The 26,515-nt window shown below is 51.8% G+C and overlaps 13 protein-coding genes across 13 annotated transcripts; 6 read left to right on the forward strand and 7 right to left on the reverse strand.

Moving 5' to 3' along the window:
* Window positions 1-528: 528 nt before the first annotated feature.
* On the reverse strand, window positions 529-1,284 carry AUEXF2481DRAFT_69643 (uncharacterized protein; the record flags this gene model as incomplete). The annotated part of the gene is made up of 1 exon (XM_013484731.1): window positions 529-1,284. The coding sequence occupies one exon, from the start codon at window positions 1,282-1,284 to the stop codon at window positions 529-531; it is 756 nt and encodes a 251-aa protein (XP_013340185.1).
* Window positions 1,285-1,844: 560 nt separating this feature from the next.
* AUEXF2481DRAFT_43839 (uncharacterized protein) lies at window positions 1,845-3,629 on the reverse strand. The gene is made up of 4 exons (XM_013484700.1): window positions 3,460-3,629; window positions 2,516-3,403; window positions 2,299-2,461; window positions 1,845-2,246 (listed from the first exon to the last, which is right to left on the reverse strand). The coding sequence occupies exons 1-4, from the start codon at window positions 3,536-3,538 to the stop codon at window positions 2,171-2,173; spliced, it is 1,206 nt and encodes a 401-aa protein (XP_013340154.1). The 5' UTR covers window positions 3,539-3,629; the 3' UTR covers window positions 1,845-2,170.
* A 585-nt stretch (window positions 3,630-4,214) lies between these two features.
* On the reverse strand, window positions 4,215-5,789 carry AUEXF2481DRAFT_32841 (uncharacterized protein; the record flags this gene model as incomplete). Its single annotated transcript, XM_013484682.1, has 1 exon — window positions 4,215-5,789. The coding sequence occupies one exon, from the start codon at window positions 5,787-5,789 to the stop codon at window positions 4,215-4,217; it is 1,575 nt and encodes a 524-aa protein (XP_013340136.1).
* Window positions 5,790-6,821: 1,032 nt separating this feature from the next.
* Window positions 6,822-7,667, reverse strand: AUEXF2481DRAFT_456583 (uncharacterized protein). The gene has a single exon (XM_013484750.1). The coding sequence runs from the start codon at window positions 7,515-7,517 to the stop codon at window positions 6,957-6,959; it is 561 nt and encodes a 186-aa protein (XP_013340204.1). The 5' UTR covers window positions 7,518-7,667; the 3' UTR covers window positions 6,822-6,956.
* A 1,249-nt stretch (window positions 7,668-8,916) lies between these two features.
* On the forward strand, window positions 8,917-9,630 carry AUEXF2481DRAFT_8329 (uncharacterized protein; the record flags this gene model as incomplete). The annotated part of the gene is made up of 1 exon (XM_013484668.1): window positions 8,917-9,630. The coding sequence occupies one exon, from the start codon at window positions 8,917-8,919 to the stop codon at window positions 9,628-9,630; it is 714 nt and encodes a 237-aa protein (XP_013340122.1).
* Window positions 9,631-9,931: 301 nt separating this feature from the next.
* Window positions 9,932-11,116, reverse strand: AUEXF2481DRAFT_48215 (uncharacterized protein; the record flags this gene model as incomplete). Its single annotated transcript, XM_013484714.1, has 3 exons — window positions 9,932-10,546; window positions 10,602-10,873; window positions 10,933-11,116. 3 exons carry the CDS (start codon window positions 11,114-11,116, stop codon window positions 9,932-9,934), a joined length of 1,071 nt encoding a protein of 356 aa, XP_013340168.1.
* A 213-nt stretch (window positions 11,117-11,329) lies between these two features.
* AUEXF2481DRAFT_43842 (uncharacterized protein) lies at window positions 11,330-13,558 on the reverse strand. The gene is made up of 7 exons (XM_013484701.1): window positions 13,328-13,558; window positions 13,156-13,272; window positions 12,992-13,106; window positions 12,876-12,941; window positions 12,785-12,793; window positions 11,631-12,728; window positions 11,330-11,578 (listed from the first exon to the last, which is right to left on the reverse strand). Exons 1-7 carry the CDS (start codon window positions 13,504-13,506, stop codon window positions 11,486-11,488), a joined length of 1,677 nt encoding a protein of 558 aa, XP_013340155.1. The 5' UTR covers window positions 13,507-13,558; the 3' UTR covers window positions 11,330-11,485.
* Window positions 13,559-13,742: 184 nt separating this feature from the next.
* On the forward strand, window positions 13,743-15,044 carry AUEXF2481DRAFT_69636 (uncharacterized protein; the record flags this gene model as incomplete). The annotated part of the gene is made up of 4 exons (XM_013484729.1): window positions 13,743-13,896; window positions 13,946-13,981; window positions 14,035-14,863; window positions 14,921-15,044. 4 exons carry the CDS (start codon window positions 13,743-13,745, stop codon window positions 15,042-15,044), a joined length of 1,143 nt encoding a protein of 380 aa, XP_013340183.1.
* A 463-nt stretch (window positions 15,045-15,507) lies between these two features.
* AUEXF2481DRAFT_43845 (uncharacterized protein) lies at window positions 15,508-16,353 on the forward strand. The gene is made up of 5 exons (XM_013484702.1): window positions 15,508-15,571; window positions 15,631-15,646; window positions 15,703-15,747; window positions 15,810-16,042; window positions 16,095-16,353. Exons 1-5 carry the CDS (start codon window positions 15,543-15,545, stop codon window positions 16,129-16,131), a joined length of 360 nt encoding a protein of 119 aa, XP_013340156.1. The 5' UTR covers window positions 15,508-15,542; the 3' UTR covers window positions 16,132-16,353.
* Window positions 16,354-16,768: 415 nt separating this feature from the next.
* On the forward strand, window positions 16,769-17,321 carry AUEXF2481DRAFT_43847 (uncharacterized protein). Its single transcript, XM_013484703.1, has 2 exons — window positions 16,769-16,855; window positions 16,915-17,321. The coding sequence occupies exons 1-2, from the start codon at window positions 16,821-16,823 to the stop codon at window positions 17,063-17,065; spliced, it is 186 nt and encodes a 61-aa protein (XP_013340157.1). The 5' UTR covers window positions 16,769-16,820; the 3' UTR covers window positions 17,066-17,321.
* A 233-nt stretch (window positions 17,322-17,554) lies between these two features.
* AUEXF2481DRAFT_43848 (uncharacterized protein) lies at window positions 17,555-21,713 on the forward strand. The gene has a single exon (XM_013484704.1). It carries the CDS (start codon window positions 17,666-17,668, stop codon window positions 21,560-21,562), a length of 3,897 nt encoding a protein of 1,298 aa, XP_013340158.1. The 5' UTR covers window positions 17,555-17,665; the 3' UTR covers window positions 21,563-21,713.
* Window positions 21,714-21,782: 69 nt separating this feature from the next.
* On the forward strand, window positions 21,783-23,256 carry AUEXF2481DRAFT_48217 (uncharacterized protein; the record flags this gene model as incomplete). The annotated part of the gene is made up of 2 exons (XM_013484715.1): window positions 21,783-21,785; window positions 21,919-23,256. 2 exons carry the CDS (start codon window positions 21,783-21,785, stop codon window positions 23,254-23,256), a joined length of 1,341 nt encoding a protein of 446 aa, XP_013340169.1.
* Window positions 23,257-25,002: 1,746 nt separating this feature from the next.
* On the reverse strand, window positions 25,003-26,048 carry AUEXF2481DRAFT_69577 (uncharacterized protein; the record flags this gene model as incomplete). The annotated part of the gene is made up of 3 exons (XM_013484722.1): window positions 25,003-25,362; window positions 25,414-25,815; window positions 25,869-26,048. 3 exons carry the CDS (start codon window positions 26,046-26,048, stop codon window positions 25,003-25,005), a joined length of 942 nt encoding a protein of 313 aa, XP_013340176.1.
* Between the last annotated feature and the right edge of the window lie 467 nt (window positions 26,049-26,515).

The raw sequence follows: 26,515 nt of genomic DNA on the forward strand, positions 1-26,515 counted from the left end.
CATCTCATCGGCAGTCGCAAGACCCTGTCCATCAACCGGTGGTCCAAGCGCCATCGTCATCGTTTCTCTGCTGGGTCCAATTCTTGTCACTCCATCTCACCCTCCTCTGACACCCACAACACAGAGAACCTTTACTCAACTACTCTTCCTCTTCGACTTCGCGCGTCAAGCCGGCTCTTTTGTTGACCTCAGGCACCCTGGGAATGGAATCGGAAATGGCTTCAACAAACAATAAGTTCCGTCATGCTTTAGGATGGCTTCAGTACGATACACATGTTCACATTCCTCATGACACGCTGTGCCACGTTCCTTGACACTTCACTTCACCATGACAACCTTCTTATATGACTGAAATGTGGAACATAGTAAGAAGAGAAAAACGCCCATCCGTGATGCATTCGTTCATTGGCAGCTATCAGTCAGGAAAAAAAAGGTGTGTACAAGAAAGAAACGAAGGAGCCTTTTCCCATGCATTCTTGACCCTTGATCTCATGTCGTCTTTGATCGATCATTGTCATTCAAACCGATCTAGCGACCGGTTCTGTAGGCGGCCCACATTTTGGCCATTCTCTTATTCTGACCGGGAGTGAAGCCAGTGTAACAGGCGTCGTCGGAATAATCCATGTAGTTGTGGATGGGATCGACACCAGAGCTCTGGGGACAACTGTCCTTTGCCAGCTTGGATGGGCAGCCGTCGGTGCTGGTGCTCTGCATGGGTGTATCAGAGACGAAGTCGCCGTTGCCAGTGCAGCTGTAGCCTTCAAAGGTGTGCAAGAGACCCATCCAGTGGCCAACTTCATGAACAGTGGTCATACCCTGGTTGAAGCCGTAGATATTACCGCCGGGCATGGTGTTGGCTTGGATCATACAACCATCGCCGATGTAGGTGCTGGGAGCTGGGGTACCAGGACCGATGTCTGATGGCAAACTGCACGTACCAAGGATGCTTCCAGTGAGATCGCTCATGAAGTAGACGTTGAGTGTACGGTAAGTGCCATTGCGCAGTGCGGTCTTCATGGCAGTAGCGTCAGAGCCGGCGCCGACAGCCCAGGCATCATTGACAGTGAAGGTGGTAGCGATACGATTGAACTGGACGTTGCTAGCAGCGTAGGCCTTGCTCAGGGCGGCAAACTGATCATCGGCCATCTTCTGGGTGATGTCCGCAGCCTTGGTGGCCGTGGTGACAACGTGAAGAGCGACATCAACAACAATGGGTGCGGCAGCACGTGAAACAATGCCGGCGATCTGGGTGCCGCTGTGTGCTTTGAAGACACCCTGATGCATGAGACGGATGGTCTGGTTGAAGTGCGCACTGGCACGACTGATGTCGACGCCGCAGTCGAAGTGCTTGTATTCCGTGGTGTTGGCGGGTTTGGCGCTGGCTGAGGCCAGGAGGCCGGCAAGACCAAAGACGATGCTGGAGAGGTGCATGTTGTTGTTTGGGTGGGCGTGAAAAACGAAGGATGAAGAATGTGGTATGTACAAGGAACGATGACGATCGAAGAGATTGAGATATGTACAGTTGCCTCGTCCGTCGAAGAGGATTCACAATGAGATTCAACTCTTGTGAATGTACAAGGACCCAGATACTGGGGACCAGGGAGTTATTTATGTGGCTGATTGCAGAAGTGATCGGCACCGAGTGAAGTTGTTGGACTTGCTAGTCATTTCAAGCATCGACAGTCAGAGTAGACGTTTGCGGATAATTTCGAGTCCAGGCTCGGTTCACAAAGAATACATCAAGCAAGACGAAGCGACGCTACCATTGGCGTCGGGCCCATAACAATGGATTACGCGCCACATGTACAAGAGGAAGACTAGGCAGGACGAGACAGTCCCGAAGATGGAGTACGAAGGTAACCTTTTACAGGGTGAAGAAGCGACAGCGGCTAAAGATGTAATGGACATGGCCGTATAGGAGTGTTTGGGGGCAAAGTGTGCTCGTCAGGCGCCTGTGAATCACAAAGCCGACGGCAATGAACGTCAGTTACACGCAAAAGATCAGTCCAGATCGGAGTAACGAGAGCAGTTGATTCGAGTCGATTTTCTCGGGATGAACAAAACAAGTGAAGATCCGGCCTACCAGGTTGCCTCCAAAACGCCATTTACAGTAAAAGAAACAGCTCAACGGCGTACACACATAAATAACGTCAAAGAGAGCGGACCAGTACTACGCTCTTCCAGTAGTGGTGCCAGTGCTAGGCTGATCGTTGTTCCAGCTCAAGTAGGTGTGGTCACCGAGTTTCCTGTTTCACAGTCAGTATACAAATACGAGGTGGTGTGAAGGAAACAACGTACCTGGGCCTGATCAAATGGGTTGCAGTAAACAAGGCACCGAGGACAATGCAGACACCAGCGACAACGATGTACGCAATGCCCAAGAAGGGGTTGCGACCACCCATGATGGTGCGAGTACTCAAGAGGATTGATTTTGAGCCACCATAAATGGTGACGGGGAAATCTGAGAGTACATGGTTAGATCGGTAGGTCCCAGACATGATGGCTAGCTACTCACAGTCGTAGATATCCATCTCATACTGGCCACTTTGCATAGTGGTGGTATCGTTACGCAGAGCCAATTTGCTGAACGAGGGCAGACCGGCGGTACGCATCCATACGTGGAACTCCTCCCACTCGTGGATGTTTGGGATGGGAATGTCGTCGCTGTATTCCGGGTACATGATGCGCCAGTTGGGCGGAGGGCTGACTTGATCGGCTGTGTATGCGGTCTTCTTGTATAGCTCGCCGTCACTGTCCCAGGCGATACCTTTGTTGGTCATAGTGTAGTTGACAGGGTCGGCATCGTTGCGGTCGTTCAGCAGGCGCGGGGTGATGAAGGTGTCGTTGAACAGGGAGTTTGCGATCAGGCCGCAAGGATAGTAGGCCTTGCCATTGTCATCGAGTCGAAGGGGGTCGCAGTCGCTGCCATCGATGGTGCTGTTGTCAACAAAGTTGCCCTTCAGCTGATCGGCATCAAGAGACTTGACATAGCGACGGTGGTTCTGGTAGAAGTTTGTGAGTTGATAGTAGAAGAGGACAGGCGGGGCCAGGTCGTCAGGGATCCAGAAGCGCATCTGGCACACCGGAGTCTCGATCTGGACGGCGCCGTTGTGGTATGCGACGGTCTGGTTGAAGGTACGCCATTGCGGTGCTTGCGAAGGCGTCGTTGCGTTCTTGAAGTGGCTCGATACCAGGTTCGAGGGGACGGTAGTAAAGACATCGGTGGCATCGCGTGTGCAATGCTGGTATTCGATGGACAGTTCCTGGACGCGCGAGCTCGCCCATAGCAGCAATCCTCCTAGCGGGGCGAAGATGACTCCGACGGCGAAGAACAGCGGGAGGACCGTCTTTGGTGTAAGGATGGGTTGCCAGGCCTTCAGGCGCTGCTGTCGGAACGCCGTGTCTATGTTGTCATGGTCAGTGTATGGGAACTCCGACGACTCCCATCTCGGCACCTACTTGGTGGTCTCCTGCTCTTCTCCTTCTTGCCCTCCTGCCCGCCCTGCGGCTCCTGCGAGTGTATCGAATCCTGATCCATTTGTGATTGCGCAAAGTGCGGGTGCGATGATGCTTCGAACTGCAATAATTCAGTTTAGCCTCTCCGTCGGCGTCCACGACACAAGGGTCGCGTCGCCCATCATCCCTCGTCCGTGCCCACCTCTCGTCGGCTTCTGTTAGAGCCGCGCCGCGCTCTTCCGGCTCCGCCCCCTATTTTTGGCCATCAAGCATGACAGAGCGACGCCGAATCCGATCCCGTCACCCACATCATCTGTTCAACATTCATGAAACCTTGGTGTACATTCAACTTGAAGCTGCATTGCTTGTATTGCTATCTAAAGTCCTTCGTCCGAATATCCTGATGGTATCATTGGAACGCCTTATAGTGAGTAGAGTGATCATGAAAGAATCCGATTCAAAAAGCCAAATCCCCTTGGGTGCTTGTTCGCCCATGCCCATAACAAACGCCTGTCCGTTCATCGATCGCCTGATCCCATATCGTCAAAGTACATAAACGTTCGTAAGGTCAGAAAAAATAAGTGAAAAATCGAGCAAAGGAAGGGTAGCAATCAAGGCCGAAGAGTGGGAGACGGAAGCAAGTGACAGAGTCAACAACTGCAGCTCAACATGAGTAGCCGAAAATAAAGAAAGGGAAGAACTGTGGTGGGTGGCCGGAGAGTAGACGAAACCAAAAGACTGTCGCTGGAAGGATGACTTCAAAGGAAACGCTTCATGTGCTTCTCGTCGAGCCAACCCACGCGATCAAAAGCCTTGTGGAGCCTGCTGGTCTTGTTGACATCAATGCCAGTTATGCCGTGCTCATCTGCTCCTTTGCAGGCGAGCTGAGCAGCATTGATGTTGAAAGGCTGGCGTTTCTTTGCATAACCGAGACGATTGGCGAAGAAGCGACGCTTGATATAGATATAATCCGAGGGAGTCAGGACAAGCTTCGATACGATCTGGATCTCCTTGGGGTGTAGCAGATGGCAATCTTCATGGTTGGTCACATCTTGTGGTGTTGCCTTCCATTCAATGTTTGGGAAGTTGACTTGATCACTGTCCAGAGTTGACAATGGAGGGCAGTAGTCGGGGTAGATTGAAAAGTCGCGAGCAACCTTATCTGCCGGTGCTCTCGCTTTGGTTGCATCATTCGTACGACGTCGGAACTTCTTCTCGGGAGCATCAAGAGGTGCCTCACGAGGCGACACCGAAGGTTTCAAAGGCTTGCTAGCAGACACCTTCCTTGTACGCTTTGGTGGGGGCATATCGACCACACTATCGGCTTTGCGCTTGTCGTGCTGGTCTCTTCGTCCCGATGATATTGCGTGCCTTGCGGCAAATGTGGCTGCATCGGCCGGAGACACTCGCTTCAGCTCGTCGAAGACACCTGCTGGTGTCGCGATGGGAAAAGTCGGCTGGGGTAGAGCGGCTTTTGTGGCTTCAAAAACCGTGTGCCAATCCTGAAGAAGCGGAAGAACGTAAGTGGCGGGCTCAGCAATCTGCCTCGCCCAGAAATCGTTCCTTCCGTACCTAGGGTCGCTCGGTGAGACTGGTGCTCTCATCTGAATGTCGTAGGCGGTCTGTCGTTGTTTTGGTCTCCTGCCAGGAAGATGCGTAGCTCTGTCGCGTGAACTGTGCTTAGAGCCGCCGAGACCAGGAGAGGCATGTGTGAATCTACGCAACGGATCTGACTGCTGGGGTTGAGGAATAGGCCTGAAGGTAGAGGCAAGTGTCAAAGGTTGGAGGGAAGCACCAGATTGAGATGGCGACCTTGCAAGGTGATTCACACTCGAATTCTCAAGAGGAGCAAGCCTCTGCTGGTCAAGCTCGGGCAGAGTGGCAAGCTTAGTTGGATAAGTAGATCCTCCAAAGAGAGGTTGCGGTCTTGCGACATCGTTGGAAGCCATTGGTCTATCTGGGAACAATGGAGCGTCCTGACTTCTGCTGAACTTGATTGGAGATTTTAGGAAAGCGTCAGCAGGACTGCGGTAGGACGCGATAGCCAATTGTGGAGAAGAAGACGGCGACGGCATCTGATTCACAAGACTGCTTATCGGTGGTAGTGTAATCCTGTCTCTGCGGACTAATGGAGCAATCTGTTGCTCATTGAAGACCGGCGAAGATGGTGCAGAAAAGGTGTTGATAACTTCGTCCGCTGGAGACGGATAGACACTGGTGGCGGGTGCCTTGCCTTTCATCGCATTTGAGGCCATTGCGTCGGATTTGTTAGTTGTGGTTTCATGCATCTCCCTCAAGTAAGAGTAACGCGAGTTGGGCACAGCAGAACCCATTGTGTTGGTATTAGAAGCCAATGTCGAGTGTAGTTGGATGGTGTTTCTACTTTCAAGTGGATGTAAGATGATCCAAATAGAAAGAAGGTGAGGGGATGATAGAACAGTAGTGGCGAAGGTGAGTATATGTCCTCGGAGCAAGATGAGTTTAAATCCGACGCAATTGACTGCAATTTAAACTTCGCGCCTAAAAGTCGCTGCCTGCTGAGTCAATGGCTCGAGGACAGGCTGACGAGTTTTATCAAGAGATATTGAGGCAGGACACCACACTATGATGACCAATGGCGAAGCAATGGTAAAGATGCGCCCGTGGATGATACGGAAGGGTTGCAGAGTAGCAAGTCTTGTGAAGATATGGAGAAGGGGGGGTGAATCCGAATGATATGTTCGGGTGAGACATGATCATGCAAGAGCGAACAGGCAGCAGTACCTACCTAGGGTCTGCTGACGAATAGATGCGGCAAAGGAATAACGCGGAGCATCGAAGCTGCTCGAATTAGAGAAGGCGAATGCCCAGCGAGAGCCATTGGCCAATGGATAAGCGGCCACGCTAAGTTGGTATTTACGAGTGCACCGAGGCCACCGAATCAATCACCGCCCACCTGGCTGTGGCCTGTGATGCTGTTCTGTCAGGTCCGGTCTGTTGCTACTTTTTGCGGCGTAAAGCGTTGGTTGTGTTGTCGTGATTCCAAGTTTGAGTCATTCTCTTGGTCTCGGCCGATGGCTACCGTACTCCGCCTCTGGACCCTGCACCTTGCCTCTTCCGTCCCAGTGCGGCTCTGTGAATCTCATTCACCGACGATGATGCTACGATTGCTGTTGAACCTCCTCTCCCTATCACTACGCTGGTTCAACTCGAAACCCCCTCTCTTACCGCTGATTTCAATCTTTCGCTGATGTTGGCAAGCATTGACAGCACCTGAAACCATTTGGGGTATGACAAAATGGCGTCAGGTATCAGCCCCATTGATCCCGCAAATTGGGCAACAATCCGCCTAAAGAAGCATGCGCTACAGTGTTCGGTAAGAGAAGAACTACACGCGATTGAGCGCACCGCCTCGACGCCTCCCCTCCTCCTTCGCTCGATCGACATTGGTGGAGAGAGGAGCAAGCGCATCTTCTTGTTTGTAGCGCTTATCAGGTGGGCCCCCGAGGGAGATATCCTGATCACGCATATGCCCGGTGGGATTCTGCCATGTCGGGCGAGACCAACATAATCCTCCTCCATTGAACCCCCTTCATAATGCCTGATTGTATTCCTACTTCGGCTCGGGTCAGCAAGTCAATACCCTGATCGAGGCTTTCGAGCAGGTGTGTGTTATCATCCGTTGCCAATTGACCCTCCATCAGCAAGCAATGCCAGTGTCGAGTCGCCAACTGACCCAAGTCATTCTGTCGAGCGATTGACATGTGAAAGCCCTCTCGAATTGACTTTGGTTTCCGCCGCTTTCTTGACGGTGTGGCGGACCCTTGGCTCAGACCCCCCACGCCCGAGAAGACCTCAAAGTACCCCTCATTTGCGGCTACCCGCCTCCGTATCTCTTGTGAGCAAATGGTCACACGGCGCTTGCTGTCTACAGGAAACGATTCGCATTTGAGATTCACGACCTTCCTGTCGATACGTGCGTACGTACGCGGACTGTCTTCTTGACAATGGCACCAAGACAAATAGGGTCCATCTAGTCTGGGCAGTATCAAGGTATAATATACGACTTGTATCCACAGCATATGTTTGAGGATCCTTCGCTGGGTCAATCGATCATAGGCTAGGCCCTCAACCGACAAACACGTCTCATGAAACAACCTCGTGCCGGCGAGTGCTCGTTCACGGGATTCAGGGAAGGATATCCAACCGATGCGTGACTTCTGCTATATTACGCTGCTTCGATTGTAATCACGGTCCAGTCGTGATCATCTGCACGGTTCTTTGCAGCAAGCAGCAGGAACTTCATGCAGGTCTTCGGCTCATGACCGCAGCGGCTGCGAGTAATCCTCGGATAATGGTGTCTGATCATACTCCAGTGTGGGATGCGACAGCGAGCGCTGCCAGAGAAGAGGAAGAAGCAAACCCAGCTTTCGACTCCTGCAATTGACCTTGTCCAACACCAATGCCGTCAAAGAAGAAATAATGATCACAATCTTCAATTGACATGTCGTTCTGTCGCTGCAGATCATGCAGATCCGGTCGATGCCCTGCGCCGGGCGGGCCGCATACTTTTATCGTGGACCTCGTGTGCATGTACAGCGACGAACCACTGTTGTAGCATGTGTTTCTCGCCTGTCATCTGGACGTTACTCGGTTACATGCTAACCTTGTATCGCATTACCCAGCAATAGCAATCTATCAGCCGGTGTATCTCTTGACCAAGCTGTAGAGTATCGCATAGGGTCTTGGTGACCGGTTGCATATCTTCTTTTGCTCAGATGATCTTCTAACGACTATACGGAGTACATTGTAGTAGAAGCAATTTCCTGAGGGACGATAAGCATCGGTGATCAGCATGACGAATGCTCTGAGCAACTTCGCTGCAGAGGGCGTGTCTGCTGTTATTCTTGTTTGCGTCTTTGCAACATCTCATGGCATAGCTCGAGTCAAAGCTGATCACTTGCGTGTTTGTCAAAACACATTTTAAGCCATTCCGAATGTTTGTTGTTCTGCATACTCTGTGTTTGAGAGCAGTGAGGACTCGGAACCAGCATCCGTGTTGATGTCATTTCTAACGTATATCAACTGCACAGTAGACGAATTGCGCGACAATTCGTTACCAGACTTTTGGTCTACTTTTGCGGCTTGGAGCAGCTAGCGCAATAACATTGAATTGTACTCGCTGAGGGGAGCACCCTGATCTCTGCAATGCATGAGTTTTGAGACCCGCCTCATCGTGTATAACAACACCTACTATGATCTATCACTGTTTGTCTGAGAGGTACTGTCGTGATATGTCATCTATCCCTTCCTAAGTAGTTTTTGCACAGTGGTCGACCTCGTGTACAATTTCTCAACTTGATCAACCAGAAGACCCGACCGTATCATCATCATCCCACTTCAAAATAGACCAACTCGAACTGCATCACCGACCGAACCAAGGAGGGATCAATCACCATAGAATCAGGCATCCTAAGCATTATGACACTTCCAGAGTCTCGCGCCTTCATAACTTCCCTCATCACATCTCTGCAAACAGAACCACCAAGCCCAACCACTCCACCATCCAATCCTCTAAAACAAGCAACACCAGCGGATCGATCAATCCTCTTGACCCTCCATGTCTTATATCCCAATGAGCTCCTCTCAGCACTAGATCTTCTAGACCGAGAACTAGTAGTGCGATTACTCCCGATCCCTCAAACCAAGGACCCGCCACCAGCACCTGAGACGGTGGTAGATGCAACAAATGTCGAGCATGGAACAAGCACTGCTCTCAACGAGATTGTAGAAAACATCAAGAGAGCAGACAAAGGTTACACCAATGCTGTCTACTACGTCCGCTCAGCACAACAAACATCATCAAATTCACGCTTCAGGGATCCAGTGGCATCGAGTACGCATCATGAGGTCAGAACGTCGAGTTGGAGTTGTTCGTGTCCTGCATTCGCATTCTCTGCTTTTCCTGCAAACCTGCCGGAAGACGAGGGAGGGGATCATGTTGAGCCTGTGACCGAGGGGGAGGAGCAAGAGTGGATGGTTGGTGGCTTGTCTTTAGGGAAGGATGTCCCAATGTGTAAGCATCTACTCGCTTGCGTGTTGGCTGAGAGAGGAGGGTTGTTTGGAGCATATGTCAAGACGAGGGAGGTTAGTGTGGAAGAACTTGCTGGATGGGCTGCGGGATGGGGCGGTTAAAGCATCGAAGACTTGAGCGAGACGTCACATGTATAGGAGGACATCACGAAACGGTGAACCGTTGGCGTAGTTACTTTTCATATCATGTTATATGAGGCCTTGCGACAAGAAAGACGCCCGAGTTTGCTTCTCGGTCAGCGTCTGATGCGTCCTCTGATAGTATCCCTCCTTCCGCCGTATATTACAAACGCCTGATGCATGCACCATGTCGATGCTGGCTCTTTAGTGTCGAGTCGAGCGTAGCGACGTGTAGTGAGAAAAACACGTCATGTTTCATAACCTGGAAGTGCCTCCATGTCCTTCATCCCTTCTTCTTGTCATCCTTGGTGCTCTTGTCTTCCTTTTCTTGCTGCTCGGCCGGTGCGTCGCCGTTCAGCATGAGCTCCTCGGTCTTCTTGATAGTCTCTTTCGTCTTGTCCTCTTCCTTCTTTTGCTCCTTGTCATCGGCCTGTTGCTTGTTCTGAACCTTGTTCTCGATGAGGTCGTGGAAGGCAGTAATGGCGCGAACCAAACTTCCAAGGTAGATGGACATGAGTTGATCGTTGGTCTTGATGTTCATGGCACGGGCAAGCTCTGAATCGCCAGCTGCTTGTGGGCCAGCGAGACCAATGGCGCCTGCGGTCTTGGGAGTCGAGAGGTTGGGCAACAAGTTGAAGACGTCCTGAAGGTTGCCGAGGATTGCGTGGTTGACAGGGAGCTCTTCGTCGACGACCTTGTCGAGATATCTGCCAATGTCTTGCAGGCGGTGATGCAGACCTTGCAGCGACTGCAATTGCGATGTCACGCGAGTTGACAGAGTTCCAACAGCAACATCACGGATATCGCGGAGCAAGTGCTCTACTCCAATCTCTTCTGCCTCTTCTGCTTCGATGGTCGAGGGTGTGTGTACAAATGTCTTTGCGGTCGTGGTTCCGTCCTGCGAGGTGCGTAAGTACAATGTAAAGAGTTGTTGGTGTTGATTGCAAACATACGTCCTTGATCTCATCGACGGCAAAGTAAGCATCGGTTGGCACGCCGACATCCTTGGGCAGGACGTCGATGATGACGAGCAGAGGGTTGGGCGTGTAGCGCTTGAACAGCTCGTTGATCTCCAGATCCGAGGCGCGCAACTTGGGGCCAGTGTGGTACCATCCGACGAGCTTCTCGCGAGCGTTGATCTTCTTGAACATATCGTTCATTGATTCGACATAGTTGTGGTCAAGGAACCACACTGACGGGTCCTTCTCGTCCTCCTCGAATGGCACTGAGAGGCGACTGTCAGTCGGAGTCGGAGATGCGCATGATAAAGCAGTGGCAACCTACCAGCAAAACTGTTTGATACTCTCACGTTCTTTCCATCGTTTTGACCCAGCAGCACACCGACTACTCGCTTGCGTGTGCCCTTTGCTGAACGGGCGTAGTGATCTGTCGCCGAGAGCAGCACTAACGGTGCTACCGACACGTTCCTGTTGACGAGGGAGAGCGTTTCTGCAGTGGTTGACGGCATGGCGATTTGGATGTGCGATGTCGTCAGGAATGCTTTCGAGATGGATCAAGGTCGATGCGAGTTGGAGAGGGAATGCGAAAGTGAATGTTCAGTTGCGATGACGATGGCCATCTCGCCGTCTAGGACGAGCTCCCATCTCCGGAGACTTGGCGTTTGTTTGCCCGCCGAAGCTCCCAACTTCTTGAATCTTCTTCACTCGAAATCAGCAAGGTACTCTTGAAAACTTCGTTATCATTGAATGTTCATAGCTGAAGCCCGATAGCTGCCTCTGCCGTATCACTACTAACTACTCATGGAATGGGGTATCTGATATAGACCATGGCTCCAAAGACGCCTCCTTTTTCCGTGCCCGACGCCGTCCTGTGCAGTTTAGATCTGCATAGATGTCTCCTCGTCCCACCATTGTCTGAAGACCTGTAGTCGCTGGGTCCTCTCTCTGGCCAGCTCGCGTCCAGAATGTGTCTATTGTTTGTCAGCAGCGTGTCGTGAATAGTGGATGCGTTTCACCACTAACCTTCATCATGTTCTCCAGTCTTTCGAGCTTCTCAGCAAAGTGCTCTATGCTTCCGTCTAGTCCTCTGTCTGGTTGCTTGACCGCGCCGAAAGCAAAGCACCTGCCAATACCCACTGCACCTATCGCATCCAGTCTGTCGGCATCCTGCACGATGGCCAATTCTGGATGCTGATCCAGCACCGCCTTCATCATTCGAGGGTTCTTGACCTCATTGGAGAAGGACACATTCTTAGCGATGAGTTGTACCTTCATCGCGAGGTCTGGACTTGCTCCATGCTCTAGGAGGTGCTCTGCAATCTGGTTTTCTGGGTTCTCTCCTGGCTTGTGATACTTGTGATCGCCTACGTCGTGCAACATAGCTGCAAGAAGAACTGCCTGTGGATCGTACGTGACTCCTTGGAAAGACTGTGACTCTGCATCCAGGATGCGTCTTGATAGGGCAAAGACTCGTGTGACATGATTGAAGTCGTGCGAGGCGTCGTAGCGGGACATGTACTCCTGCACAAACTGCTTGGTAGGCCAGAAAAGGTTTTGCTCCAGGGGGAAGATCCCTTCCAAGTCGGCAAAGGCTGGAGGTTCCAAAGGTAGTTGGTCGTCAACGTTGATTGGCGTCGGCTCAGGGTTGTTTGGACCTCTGACAATACCTGGTATCGGCGGCCTTGTCACCTTACCAGGCAAGTTGTAGCGCATACGGTATTGATCGAGCCAGTCTCTGTCAAGGTTTGGCGGAGACTTTCCGCGATACTGTGGCATCTCAGCATACATTGCCAGTGCCCTGGCTTTGAGTGTGTTTCCGTGCACCGCTTCGCCCCTTGCAATCTCGGCCATGTGCCAATCATGCAGAGCATCCTCCAGTTCGGGCATTTTCGAAGCAGTCAGTGTCACCTTGGCTCTGTAGGCACCATGGTTGTGTTTATGGTCCTTGATGACGGTGACCCATTCGTCGGAGAAGCGTCGCTTGGAGATGAGAATCTTCATTGGACATCCAGTCTTTCGGCTCATGCGGTTGCGCACTCTTGTTCCTGGATTCTTCTTGAAGTGATCGCGGAAATAGCCACCCATTTCGCAAGTCAACAGGACTTTGTTCGTTTCGCCGTTCTAGGAGCTCAAGTTAGTCCACTGTATGAGCGTACTTGACACATTCAAAACAATACCGCAGCAAACTAAAGCAGGGCAAATAGTGTCAGAACACGTCAAGCCGAGGACGAATAACATGGATCACTAGTGAAATGCAATATTGCTCACCTTGTCCTTGTATGAATGGCCAATGACCAGGACATAGCCATGATCTTTTGCAAAGTTCTTCACCGCCTGCCCAGTCGTCAGTATATCCCCGATAACATGGTGAACATAGGTCTCACGTCAATGCCTTCTTGCTTAGTAGCATGCACTTCTGGTGGTGGAGGAGGCAATTCGGTGCGACTCAAGTCGGCCTCCCAGCGTGCACGTAGTTCGGCAACACCGTCAGGTGTGTTGCTAAGAAGTATTAACAAGATGCCTCAGGATGGTTCTCAGATTCGCTGACCTGTACACTTTCTGCCATTCTGCTTCGGTCCAAGTAGTAGTGGAGCGTTCATTGGACGCGGTTGGCGAAGATTGATGCACCGGGCTTTGTGTGATTTGATTGTTTGAGTTGGCAGGCCTGGTCACGAATTACTTTTGCTGATTTTATAAACGCGTGAATTGTATAGACTTACGTCAGGAACGGTCTCTGAGCAGTCGCTGGGGAAGGGTTTTGTTGATGAGCAGGACCAGGACCGGGATGCTGCTGCAAATTCGGGAATGACGAAAGTACGAATTGCATGAAATTGGGGGTCGAGCTAGCAGGATTATCGGATGGATTTTGAGCCGAAGACTCGTCAAAAGACGAGTACATGTTTTGGTAGTCCATGAACGACGGTGTCTCGATCAGTTAACGCGTCGGTATGGGTTTGTAAAGGACAGGGAGGGATCTGCTTCGAGAACAGCTTCGGTGGTTACGTGAATCAACAGCCTTGGCAGAGGCCGGGGCAGCCGAGGCTTCTCCACAAGTCTCACGAGCATCATCGAGTCGGATGCTCCCTGCTTTTCTCCTGACATTATTTCCACAGCAGCGTGTTTTGCTCTATGGCCATGGAGCTTTACAAGCATGTGTCGCATACGGCACAGGATGCTCTTGCCCTTCCACCCAAGTATCTGCGCATGTATGGCGACTTTGTGACAAAGAATGCCAGTGCAGTCAGCCAGATCGAGGGTGCATTGCGCTCGTTGACTTATATTCTACCAGGTACTGATCTTGCTCCTCCGCATATACCTATCTCTCTGACATGTGCCAGGCCGCTTCCGCGATACAGAAATCGCATCAGAATCTTGTAAGGACCACGACTCATCACTCTCATCCCACTGAGCTGAACCGAGTGCATAGTACATTCGAGCGTACAACTACTTTCCATCTACCATGACTCCCTCCTTGCGCGTGCGATACAGCGATTGCCGGCACTACAACGTCCTCACCCATCACCACATACCCGCTACACTCGATTTTGGACTCAGAAGTCTCCAGCCTACCGACGACTTGCCACGTTTCTGCAAGTAGTCCAATACACGGAACTTCTGTGCGAAATGGCTGCGAAGAGAAGGGGAGAAAAGGCAAGGTGGAAGGCTGTCGTAATCCTTGAGAGTATCAAAGCCTTGTGTCGACTGCTCCTCATGCGTCTAACAAACTCCCGGCCTCTATTGAATCCGCCGCTACCCGAGCGTGAGGCAGATCCAAGCACTCTGGAAGAGAAAGATGCAAGTGGGCTGGAATCGCCGCCATCCGAGAAATCTGAAGACACTCAATGGACTATGCCGAGGACTGGTCTCTCGCTGCCTACTCTGCCTTCTTCCTCCGACATCTCGGGCTATCTGCTTTCTAAAGCTCTGACGGCAGATGATATCAAACCGCCAAAGGCTCTGCTACATCGTGTTAATGGCATGGGTGAGCTGGCCGAGGTCCTCTACATTCTAAGACCCGTCATTTATGCTGCAGCAATGCACTACTGGGCTACGAAGAACAAGAAGAGCTGGCAACCTTGGGTATTGGGCGTCACGATAGAGTATGGTGCACGTCAACTGGCAAAGAAGGATCTCCAAGAGAGAAGAGCAGGCGGTCTCCGGGCATTGACAGCACTTGAGAGAGACGAGTTGAAGAGGAGAGGTTGGAGCCTGGGATGGTGGCTCATGAGAGGCGCATTCTACGAAACCTTCACCAAGTAAGTCCGCATTGCTTTATTGCTCGTGAAAATGGCTTTGCTGACATGTGCAATCAGGGCGTGGATTCATTCGGTGACCAACAAGCTACGAAACAAACCGCTGCTGGACATGGCCGGCGGCATAATCGAGGACTATGAGTTCCTGTGGGATCAGTACTATTTCCCAACTGCAACCATGTAATCGACTCGGAACTTTGAACCGGTATTAGCTTTCTCATTAAGGAGTTTATTGGAGGAAGGCTAAGTGAAGGCTATCTGACGGGTTTCATGGCGTTGTGGTGCATGATTGAGGGTAAACAGATGATACCTATACCTATGAGGCTATGACTAGTCAGCCCAACAGGATCGCGTGATTTTCTCGTTCATCAGTCCCTCTGCACAACACTTGCTCACACGTGCCTTTGTTCTCACTCGCCCGTCCTTGCGAGTCGTTCTTTCACTTGGCCTGTGCCTTTGTGTTGTAGATAAGAAACACGGAGCTTGACGACGCTTGTGACCGCGCCGTTCGTGTTGTCTGTGCTCCACCCCGCATTGGTCATCGCAGCCAGCGCCTGACTATCCCTCCTCCTTCCCTTCTCCATCGACAACCAACACCACCTTTGCAACCTAACGACCTCACATCGACTCAACTTCCTTCAACCACCTCCTCACCACAAACGAAACATCACAAACCGTCAGAATGCGCAGCAAGTTCAAGGACGAGCACCCGTAAGTTGTTGCCTAGCGTCAAGGCGGTCAAGGAACGTCGGACTAACACCATGTCGCAGGTTCGAGAAGCGCAAGGTGCGTTGATACGCCTTCCACGGCCTCCAAACCATTGCGGTACTGACTGTGTGTAGGCTGAGGCCGAGCGCATCCGTCAAAAGTACACCGACCGCATCCCTGTAAGCCCTGGTCGACCATCCGTCGCGACGCTGAACATAACACTGACGGTGTGGCAACACAGGTCATCTGCGAGAAGGTCGAGAAGTCGGACATCGCCACCATCGACAAGAAGAAGTATCTGGTCCCAGCCGATCTTACCGTCGGACAGTTTGTCTACGTGATCCGCAAGCGCATTAAGCTTTCGCCCGAAAAGGCCATCTTCATCTTCGTCGACGAGGTCCTTCCTCCCACCGCCGCCCTGATGAGCAGCATCTACGAGGAGCACAAGGACGAGGACGGCTTCCTCTACATCACGTATGTTGCTTGACATGCATCACAACAAGACATGAGCTCACACTCTTCACAGCTACTCTGGCGAGAACACCTTTGGCGAGGCCGCTTGAAGCATACCCGACTTTCTTTTCTTATTCTAATGCCACACGATATCCTTACACGGATCACCAGGAGTTTCGGAGTCTTTGGGAACTATTGACGGAGAGGGATGATTTGAGGGAGGATGACCGAATGCAGCGACGGAGCAAGCAGGACAAAGCAGCCGCTCGTCATTCTGACGGCGCTCGTCAAGAACCACACCCGCTCAGGCCCTTGTACCCCATTTCGCTGCTTACACAGATGCTTTTAATGAAACCCTTACATATCAATTTGCTCATCCCCTCTGTCTTCGTGATAAGTTCCTATCAAGTAGGTTGTGAAATTCGAGTTGACCTGCGTGGATGGCAGAAACCAGGTCTTTCGCATTTTGTTTCCGAGGCGATCACAACATGACGGGAGAGGGCATACATAACAAGTCGAGGTGGCAGATGTCCATCAGGGTGGCCAGCAAAGTACCTGCCTTATCTGGGTGATATGAGTCTTATCTCCGAGCTCGCGACTTAGCGCGTCACACGACTTTCAACGGCCCGCGGTCCCGAAGCCAGACTTGATGCAGAGATGAACTTTGGGAGCGTCCAACAACTGCAACCAGGAACCTTGCAATCACCGACCTCTGGATCAGACGGTGGAGAGACTATCGCAAGAGTAACTCACGGTCACAGAACAAGCTGTTCGAAATCAATCCGACGACTGTCTCAGTATGTCTGCTCCTCGCTACGCCTACATCATCTCCAAGTCAGTAGCATCAGACCATGGATGCCAGAAGCGAGTGGGTGACTGATGGGACTCGACAGGAACTTGGATCCAGTGTTCGCCCTGTTTATTGGAGGGTCGGCAGCGGTCGTTCGCATCAATCGCGACGAGAAAGAGAAGGGCAAGACCACAGAGCAGACGATGGAGTCGCTCAAGAGAAGACTCGGAAAGGCAACCGGCCTGAGCTCATGAAGACACAAATCAATGAGGAATACTTTCAGATGACTCGCATCTTGCTGCACGAATCATACCTCATGCCTGCACCCAGGAGCCACTGGGCTGATGGTGTCTAGCACTCATGAAGTTTGCGAAGCAAAGATGTGACAGTAGCATATACGCTGCAGCTACCCTTCTGATAGGTAGCCGAACAGGTTATGATAGGAAGAAGTATACTCGGGAGATCAGCTTCTGATCGTGGCAGGCAGACAATGTCGAGTTTGCGAGGGTACAAAACACTTGGTCGAGGAGGAGCAGGTAGGACCGTCTTCGAACAAGACATAGATTCAATTGCAATTTTATGACGATCAAGTCCAATGATTGTACACAGGAGTGACCTATCTTCTAATTTCTGGTGATCAAGATTGATGTGCCTGATAGTGAGCAATTAATAAATGGTACATCGCGTGCGCGTCATGTCTCCACAACGCGTCTTCTCGAACTCACTTCACTTTGATTGAGCAGCGTTCACCCGGACGACGCAAGTTCATGCATGTTCGACATCCACGGCAATGAGCAAGCTCGACACTCTCGACGATTGTTCCGAGGCGACGTCTCTTACACAACAAGCCCGACATGGCGCAACGAGGACGAGTGGTCATCGACCTCAGCGAAGACAGCCCACCACCAGAGCCTCGACGATCACAACTGCGCATACCAGACTCGCGCTTCATAACTCCGTCCGATGAAGACGACGACAACGACGACAGTGACGACTCGGTCGAAGTCCGCTGGACTGTCCGCCAACAGCGACATGATGTGGGCGCCCCGAAGTCTCTCAATGCTGGCCAGCCTACGAAACTTCAGAACCCGCAGCCTGTCGGCCAGTCGATCAAGAAGAATGCCACAGTGTCGTTTCCTGCAAAACACAGGCCTACCCAGCTATACCAGCCCTTGATCCCACAGCCTAGTACGACTCGACCACCGGTGTCGTCCTTTGAACAGTCCGAGACCACTCGACCATCTGCACCGCCAGCTACACAAGCTACGCGCTCACATGCTCCGCCAGCTACCCAGCCTGTCCGATCACGGGTACCGTCTTCTACACAACCTGTGCAGTCACATAGACCGCCTCCCAACACACAGCGACCTGGCCCGCATCCAGACCAGCCACGGCCCACACGCGACGGGCCCGTATCAATAACGAACCCATTGACCAGGCAGTGGTTTGCTACCCTGTCAAAATCGCGGACTGGTACACCACTCAACTCTGGGCTGAGCAGACCGATATTACCACCTAGTGCATCATCGTTACCTCCCAGGCCCTCCGTGTCTTCAGCACAGCATCGGCAATTGAATGCCCTGGCACTACCACGAGCATCTCAAGCACAGACTCCTCATACACATGCTGAGACACTGCTCGTCCCGAAGAGGTCGATAGAATTATCTCACGTCCTACCTACAAATCTATTACACACCTCACCTGCACCATCGACGAGCCTTCCTTCGCGAGAGCTATCGAGGGAGGTCTCAAGAGCAAGCCCGAAGACCGACAATATTGGCCATGGCCATGTTAGAAATGTGCTACCTCCATCAATTGCTCGAGACTCGGGCGCCATCGCACCTTCCCGGCCCAAACTGCCGTCGGAAATGGTCCCAATGTCTCCACGTCCACCGTCTCCAGGAAACGCAATGAATGCACCCGAACCATCTCCTGGCACACTTCCAAACATGACGCTGACCGCAAACCAACAAAATCTATCCGTACAGCCAAACACACAGACCATCGAGGTCATTAAACTTGACATGTCCTCTGATGATGAAAGCTTCGCGACTGCTGTAGACAACTCAAGTTCATCTGCCAATCTCCCTCTGAACTACAATTCACAACGCACTAGTAAGCGAAGGCTGGGAGTTGTCGAATCTGATGGTGAAGTTTTAGTCCCCGTGAAACGAGCTCGTCGCAATCGTCTCTCAGAGAACCATTTGAAAATTCCGGGTTCATCTGTCGAACCGCAAGTGGCTCGAGGGGCCGACATTATCGCTTCTATCGAGACTGGCCTTACATTCACCTTCCCTGATGACATTTCTCAGATTCCACCTTTCCAAAACCGTTTTGGTCAACCCTTTACAGATGAGGAGGACGCACTTGTCCGATACTTGAAAGAAGTAAAGGCTGTTCCCTGGAGAGAATTTGAACGCTTTTTCCCTGGGAGAAAGTGGGCGTCTATGCAGTCAAGATACTCCAAAGTTCTTCGGCCGCGCGCGGCATACCCGGACGCAACAACTTCTTTATCACGACCAATCACGCAGAACCCGACAAGAGAACTCAGGCGCATGGCTCACCCCTATACCGACTCTGAAGATCTGTCCATATCCAGCCCGGGAAAGATGTCTGATGCTACCGCTGACGCGCATCGCTGCAGGCGAAGTATAAGACCACTGAACTATCTCGTAAGACATCGAGAACTTGGGTTGACTAGCGGTCGCGATTGGCCGAGAAGGTTGCACGCTGGTATGCGAGATCTTGTTTACAGTAGCATGGGCGCGCAAGCTTACATGGACGACGCATCGGGCGATGTTTCGACCATTGCATGGTCGCCCAATGGCAAGTCTTTCGCAGCAGGTGCCGTAGCTGTTACAGATCTGCAGTCTGTCGACTACAACAAGCCTCGCAACCTTGTCATCGGTAGGGCTAAATCACAGAAGATCAAAGAGCTGTCAGACCACACCATTAAGCGCTTGTTACCTGACGGACGTCAGAAAGAACTGTTCTCCACAGTCCAGATGGTTGCCTTCAGTCCAGACAGCAATTACATGTACTCTGCAGGGATCGATCAAAATCTGCACAGATACAGAATCAATAGTTCTCTAGAAGACACGGCGCTTGTACATACGCTTCAACATCCGGCATCCGTGGACTTCCTTGCTGTCAGCAACAATGGACTAGTTGCTACCGGCTGTGCTTCTTCAGATGCTGGTGCAGTTCGTGTTCTGTCTTACGACGACGACGACTCGGCCGATATCATCAAGTTCTCAGGAACGATCCAGAGCAAGAAGTATCCATCGGCATTACGTTGGGGCTTAGCTCACGACCATCAGAACTATCTGCTTGCTGGATTCTCACGCGAAGCCGAGGCAGTCTATGCCGAAGACGACAATCGCGACAAGGAAGGAGAGGTCGCACTGTGGGATGTCAACACCCAGCAGAGGATTGATGTTGACGCACCCAACCGAAACGTCTTCGACCTTGCTTGGAATCCCAATCCAAGTGGCAATTCTTCCATCTTTGCGGTAGCCAGCAGACCTTTCGGCCACGTTGGTCATGGAATACATTCGGTGGTCCGACTCTACTCCCCTCGACAGAACCACGCCCAGCATACCATGGAACTAGACTGTTCAGCCTGGGATATCAATGACGTGGTTTATTCTCCTCATGACAGCAACATCATTGCAGTGGGTAGTACAGAAGGAAGAGTTTACATCTGGGACGTCCGTATGACGAAGCAAGGCCAGTCGCCTTTAAGTACCTTGAGGCACGGGGATTCTCTAGCCATCGTGCCGCACGAAAAGAGAAGGTGGGAAGCCGATACAGGCATTCGTTTCCTATCCTGGGGTTCTGAACGCAACCGGCTGTACTCGGGCTCATCTGACGGTGTCGTGGCCTGCTGGGATCCATACCGTAGTGATGCGGACAAACACGTTCGTGATGTGGTACAGCTCAACTCTGCCGTCATGTCAGGGGCGTTCAGTCCGGACTTCTGCCATCTGCTAGTCGGGGAAGACGCCGCAAGGTTGAACATGCTTACTGTTGGTAACGAAGGAGCAACGTTCAACAGAACTACTACAGCACCGTTTGTTGTAGAAAAGGCGCCACTGCAAGAGGAGGCTGCCCGGACGCTCTGGGATTGTGAGCAGATGCATGAGAGCGGAGCACTCGAGATTCAGCCCGCAGGAACCTTGCCGTTCAGACAGGTGGTCCAAGGTCCAAACTACAATGGACCCTACCGCCTTGAGAGCGAGGACGAGGGCGAGGGCGAGGCATCGAAGGCTCGAGAGAATGCCCAGAAATTCCAGGAAAAGGTGCTCAGATCGCTCAGGCGTCGTAACAAGCAGGTCAGAAAATCAGGCGTTGGACAAGCACAGCCGTGTCAGTTGGATTGTGGCTTCATCCCTCTACCGGACGACTACGAGTTCCCCAAGAGATGGTTGTCAGACCAGATTCCGGACAAGATGCGCAAGTGGATGAAGACGACGGAGGCAGGAGGACGCGGAGGCAAGCTTAGTTGTTCTCGTTGTGGACAAGCAGTGACCATGACTGCGAGAGGTCATGCAATCGAGTGTGAGAACTGTAGAGCTGCGTGGTCCGTGGGAGCACTGGGCTACGATCTCATTGAACAAGTCAAGGTCAGTCATGCAAAGAAGGCAGAGGACGGAAGAACTGGCGACGCAGTCGACCTGTGCGACTCGGAAGATGAAAGAGAGCGCTTCGTTCGCGAGGTCACAGACGGACTGAGCGATGATGAGCTTTGAGGTCCTCTATCAACCAAGCATTCTCAGCACAGAACCTGGTACATAGAGAGACAGATAAAGGCAACAATGATCAACATGAAGCATGCTCACGATGACCCTGTCAAACATGTGAAAGGCGCCAAGAATGCGGAGTAGAGTTTGGCGGGCAAAAGAGGCCGAGCAACTTTTTTGGACATTGAAGATTCGGAGAGTCGTTGACCTTGACAGTGCAGCCTTCAACATGGTAAGTGAATCATCCCTTATCGATCTTGTGAGAGGGTTGTGCGCGGGAGTATCTGCTTCACGAAGATGCGCAACACATGCCCCATCACGTGCACCAGCATAGCGAGACACAGACTGACACGCGAGTGGTATAGAAAATAAAGGCCCTCACTCGCACTGCGTCGCAGCAGCAGACGCCGGGCACTTCGGTGCAACGGCAGACACGCAACCTGGATCCGGCTCTGCATCCCTTTGAACGAGCGCGCGAGTACACCAGGGCGCTGAATGCGACAAAGATGGACCGCATGTTCGCCCAGCCCTTCCTGGCCCAGCTCGGCCGCGGTCACGTCGACGGAGTCTACACCATGGCCAAGGACCCCAACTCGCTCGAGAGATTCGCTTCGGGCAGTGGTGACGGTGTGGTCAAGGTGTGGGATCTGACGACGAGAGAAGAGATTTGGCAGGCACAGGCGCACGAGAACATTGTCAAGAGCATGTGCTGGACACACGACAAGAAGCTGCTGTCTTGTGGCAGCGACAGGAGTATCAAGATGTACGATCCTTACAACCAGGCTGGCAATGCCGCTCCGCTGTCAACCTATTTGGGTCCTGCAGCCTTCACCTCCATTACAAAACACCGTACCGAGCCTGTCGTGGCCGCTGCTTCGTCCGTCATCAGCATCTACGACTTGAACAGAGCCAACTCTGCCCCTCTGCAAACGCTACAATGGCCCAACAGCATCGACACCATTACTGCCCTCAAGTTCAACCAGACCGAAACCTCCATCCTCGCCTCCACAGCCACCGACCGCTCCCTCATCTTCTACGACATGCGTACCTCCTCCCCCCTCCACAAGTCCGTCCTCACACTAGCCTCCAACGCAATCTCCTGGAACCCCATGGAGGCCTTCAACCTCGCAGTCGCAAACGAAGACCACAACATCTACATCTTTGACATGCGCAACCTGAAGCGCGCCCTCAACGTCCTCAAAGACCACGTCGCCGCAGTCATGGACGTCGAGTTCTCCCCCACTGGAGAGGAACTGGTCTCGGCATCCTACGACCGCAGCGTCCGTCTCTGGAAGCGCAACGACGGCCACAGCAGAGACGTCTACCACACAAAACGCATGCAACGCGTCTTCTCCGCCGCCTGGACACCAGACAACAACTACATTCTCACCGGCAGCGACGATGGAAACATTCGACTCTGGCGAGCCCGCGCTTCCGAGCGTCAAGGAGTCAAGAGTGCCAGACAGCGTCAACAACTCGAATATGACAGAGCTCTGGTGGAGAGATACAAGCACATGCCTGAGATTAGGAGGATCCACCGTCACAGACATTTGCCCAAGCAGGTCAAGAAGGCTAGTGAGATCAAGGGAGAGGAACTCAAGGCCATCAAGCGTAGAGAGGAGAATGAGAGGAAGCATAGCAGTAAGGGAGATAGCAAGAGAAGGAGCGAGAGAGAAAAGATGGTTCTTCAAACCGAGCAGTAGAATCTCCGTCTCTATCTTCTTGCATCTTTTCTACTAGCATACATGTTTCAAGGAGTGACAGGGATGGCGTACCCGGCGTTCAGATTTGGGGGGGGAAAAGAAATGGAAAAAGCGAATGCCTTCTTACATGATACCAAATATCAACTATCAAAACACAACCCAACTTCAAACATTCCAAGAACCGCATGAGATCATTGACACGACTTGACAAGGGCAAGCACAACTTACTTGTCTGTTCTTCGTTCCCCTCTCGCTGGACCGACACTTCCTTCTCCACTGTTTTCAATCGCTTCCCACCTCGTGTCAGAGATACAAAAATGCTCAGGACCAGCGATCCCATGCCATCTTGGACCCATGGTATCGATTCAGAGCTACGCACAGAAAGAAAAAAAAAAGTCCGAGCACTCTAGGGATCCCGAGTTCGCTGTTTTCAACATCAGCTCTCTCGTCCTTTCCTTCTCGCATGCCCAATGTCCACGGCAAGAGCGACGTGCTCTCTCTTCTCCAATTCTTCTTGACTAAAAGATGAAATAAATAATAGACCAAGGGTATTCCTCCCAACAACAACAGTACACTTGCCTTTGGTAACGTTCTATCAAATTGTCCATGCAGGTCTCTTAATAAATCCGCCTCACCTCTATACACTTCCAGCACTCAATCACAATCATCCAGAAGCGTCCATTGTTATATAAAAGGTGCTCATTTTTCAAATTGGTCAGGGATCCCGCTTGAAACCGAGTGCCACGTTTTCCCTCGAAATCAAATCTGATCCTTTTTATGCTGCAATGATCAGAGGAAAAGAACACGAAGATGATTAATAAAAGCCCTAGTTACTACCCTCAAAACGACAGTGCAAGGAAAGGACTGAGAGAAAGACGCATTTTGCGAGGGTTGGAAAGTAGTCAGATATCCTCATACCTTCTTACTGTTGTTCTGGCCGGATCGAGATCGCATGCTCAAGTCACCTACCTATTACAGCGGTATATCTCACACAAGGTCTAAGTATGCCTTTTCTACTGTTTGTTACTCACCAAAGCTGACATGTCGCGACACAATACTGGAAATATCTGTGAGAAGGTCAGTACAGAATCTTACATCAACGACATGGATGTAGCCATGGTTATTAGTCGTGACGAATGCAAAAGAGCAAATAGCAAACAGCAAAACGAAAAAAACAACCCATGACATTTGATATAACAAAGCAAAGAAAACGATGAAGAGCGTATGAGTAGCAACAGCAAAAAGCAGTGAGTGGAGGTCATGCCAAAAAGTCTCTCGTCCGCCCCAATGGAATTCGCAGCAGACTGTTCCCTTTCGTTTCTCCCAAACAGCCAACCGGCTCTCCACCTGTAGTGAGTTTTCCGACCAGAGGGAGGACCTTCGTTTCGTAAGGGTGGAGAGATTGTGGGCCTTTCGTCGGGGTTGAGGCCGTAGATGATCGTGGTCTGGTCCTCTCAGAACTTTCCTCCATCCTTCTCTCTTTCCCTTTTGGCTCCTCTATTTTTTTCTGGCTCGGACTGTCCGCTTCGTCACGGCTGGCCTTAGAACTGCACAAGAGCAAACCATCACCATGACATGATATAAAAAGGTGAGAATCCGGTGGAGGCATAGAGGAGAGTGAATGCAAAGATAACCGCGCTGTATGTAACGTGCTGCTAGTGGACAGGATCGCCTTTTCTCGTCAAAGTTCCACTATCTGCGTCCGAACCTGCTGCAGGAATTCAAGTCAGCATTTAGAATGTAATGTTAGGGAGGGGTTTGGTGGGGTGATGTGTACTTCTGCTTCTTCTCTGCTGGCTTGAGGATCTGGAATGAGCACAGCAAGCTCTCGTCGACACTCATCATGGCACCGGCGTTGTCAAACTCTCCGCAGTAGTTGGGAGCACTGAACAGGGTTACAAGTTGACGTTTTGAGAAGAACTCGTAACCATCTTCGACGACTTGATGAGCACGGCAAATGAGGTCCATGTCGTGCTTTTGCAGGAAGCGCGATACGACGTCGGGTCCAAAGGTGAATGAAACACCACGGTCGTTCTCGCTCCATCCAGTAATGTCCTTGTCAGGGTCAGACCAGAGGAGATCGCAAAGGAGACCGCAGTCGGGGATCTGAGGATACAGTCAGTAAGGATTGAGAAACAGCGAAAGTCGCGGACATACATCAGTGGGGCGCATGACGCGTCTGATTTGCTCCATGGAGTTAAGATCGGGACTCAAGCCACCGTGCATGGTGAAGATCTTCTCGTCAATGATGGCGGCGATGGGCAGGCAGTTGAAGCAGTCGGTGAAGGTCTTCCACAGCTTGATGTTGTATCTTCTCTTGCACTCATCGTAGAAACCGTAGATGCGGTTGATCGAGGCACACTCGTGGTTGCCGCGGAGGATGAAGAAGTTCTCGGGGTACTTGATCTTGTAGGCGAGGAGCAGGCAGATGGTCTCAAGCGACTGCTTGCCACGGTCGACGTAGTCACCAAGGAAGAGGTAGTTGGCCTCAGGCGGGAAACCACCGTACTCGAACAGACGCAGGAGGTCGTAGTATTGGCCGTGGATATCACCACAGATCTGGACGCGTCAGAAAAGAAGAGTAGAGGATTGGGAGAAGGGGCGATAGCTACCTTGATGGGAGCCTCGAGTTCGAGGAGGATGGGCTGAGAAATGAAAATCTCGCGAGCTCTGGTGCAGAGATAGCGGATCTCAGTTTCAAGGAGCTGGACCTGCTTGCCGGGTCTGCTACCGCGGACCTCGAGCAGTCTGTCGATGATCGAGTCCAAGTCGACGTCTTGTTGGTCTGCCATTACGAAGCCGAGAAAGAAAGAACGAGGGGAAAACTAAAAGTCTCTCACCGAGCGCCGGGGCCCTTGCTAGCGCTCAATCGATGTTCCGATGCTTTGTTGGTAGATGAGGCTACACGTGTGGCACAGATGTAGTTAGAGGCGACCTCGGGTGCAACGAAGGTGCTGGATGGAGCCTTGGTGTTGACAGGTGGGGAGAGGTCGTGTTGGCTTTGAGCGTGTCGGATGACGAAACACGTGGAGCGACGGGCGACGAAGAGTCGGTGTCGAAGAGGAGTCGGGAACAAGGCGCTGGGGGTATGTTTGGCGGTAGACCAGATGTGAGATGGAAACACGCCGTTTACAGCGCTGTGACGAGGGAAAAAGCGCGATGGAAATTATCGACTGTCGAAAGTGGATTGGGTATTTTCGAAGGTGTCGGCGTTTGCAGCGCAGCTGTGTAGAGATGGTGGTCAGCGAGGTGTTGGTTG

This window comes from Aureobasidium subglaciale (assembly GCF_000721755.1).
Source record: "Aureobasidium subglaciale EXF-2481 unplaced genomic scaffold scaffold_27, whole genome shotgun sequence".
Lineage (NCBI taxonomy): Eukaryota > Fungi > Ascomycota > Dothideomycetes > Dothideales > Saccotheciaceae > Aureobasidium > Aureobasidium subglaciale.

Excerpts from the sequence above, each read along its gene's own strand:
- AUEXF2481DRAFT_43839 (XM_013484700.1), bottom strand. The coding sequence starts at position 3,538 with ATGGATCAGGATTCGATACACTCGCAGGAGCCGCAGGGCGGGCAGGAG. Across the intron at positions 2,462-2,515 it reads TGAGATGGATATCTACGACT|ATTTCCCCGTCACCATTTAT; the intron begins GTGAGTAGCTAG and ends ATGTACTCTCAG. Across the intron at positions 2,247-2,298 it reads ACCCATTTGATCAGGCCCAG|GAAACTCGGTGACCACACCT; the intron begins GTACGTTGTTTC and ends ACTGTGAAACAG.
- AUEXF2481DRAFT_456583 (XM_013484750.1), bottom strand. The coding sequence starts at position 7,517 with ATGCTGTGGATACAAGTCGTATATTATACCTTGATACTGCCCAGACTA.
- AUEXF2481DRAFT_43842 (XM_013484701.1), bottom strand. The coding sequence starts at position 13,506 with ATGTACTCGTCTTTTGACGAGTCTTCGGCTCAAAATCCATCCGATAAT. Across the intron at positions 13,107-13,155 it reads GAATGGCAGAAAGTGTACAG|CAACACACCTGACGGTGTTG; the intron begins GTCAGCGAATCT and ends AATACTTCTTAG. Across the intron at positions 11,579-11,630 it reads GACTGGAGAACATGATGAAG|ACACATTCTGGACGCGAGCT; the intron begins GTTAGTGGTGAA and ends GACAAACAATAG.
- AUEXF2481DRAFT_43845 (XM_013484702.1), top strand. The coding sequence starts at position 15,543 with ATGCGCAGCAAGTTCAAGGACGAGCACCC. Across the intron at positions 15,748-15,809 it reads AGTACACCGACCGCATCCCT|GTCATCTGCGAGAAGGTCGA; the intron begins GTAAGCCCTGGT and ends GTGGCAACACAG. Across the intron at positions 16,043-16,094 it reads GACGGCTTCCTCTACATCAC|CTACTCTGGCGAGAACACCT; the intron begins GTATGTTGCTTG and ends CACTCTTCACAG.
- AUEXF2481DRAFT_43847 (XM_013484703.1), top strand. The coding sequence starts at position 16,821 with ATGTCTGCTCCTCGCTACGCCTACATCATCTCCAA. Across the intron at positions 16,856-16,914 it reads TACGCCTACATCATCTCCAA|GAACTTGGATCCAGTGTTCG; the intron begins GTCAGTAGCATC and ends GGGACTCGACAG.
- AUEXF2481DRAFT_43848 (XM_013484704.1), top strand. The coding sequence starts at position 17,666 with ATGGCGCAACGAGGACGAGTGGTCATCGACCTCAGCGAAGACAGCCCA.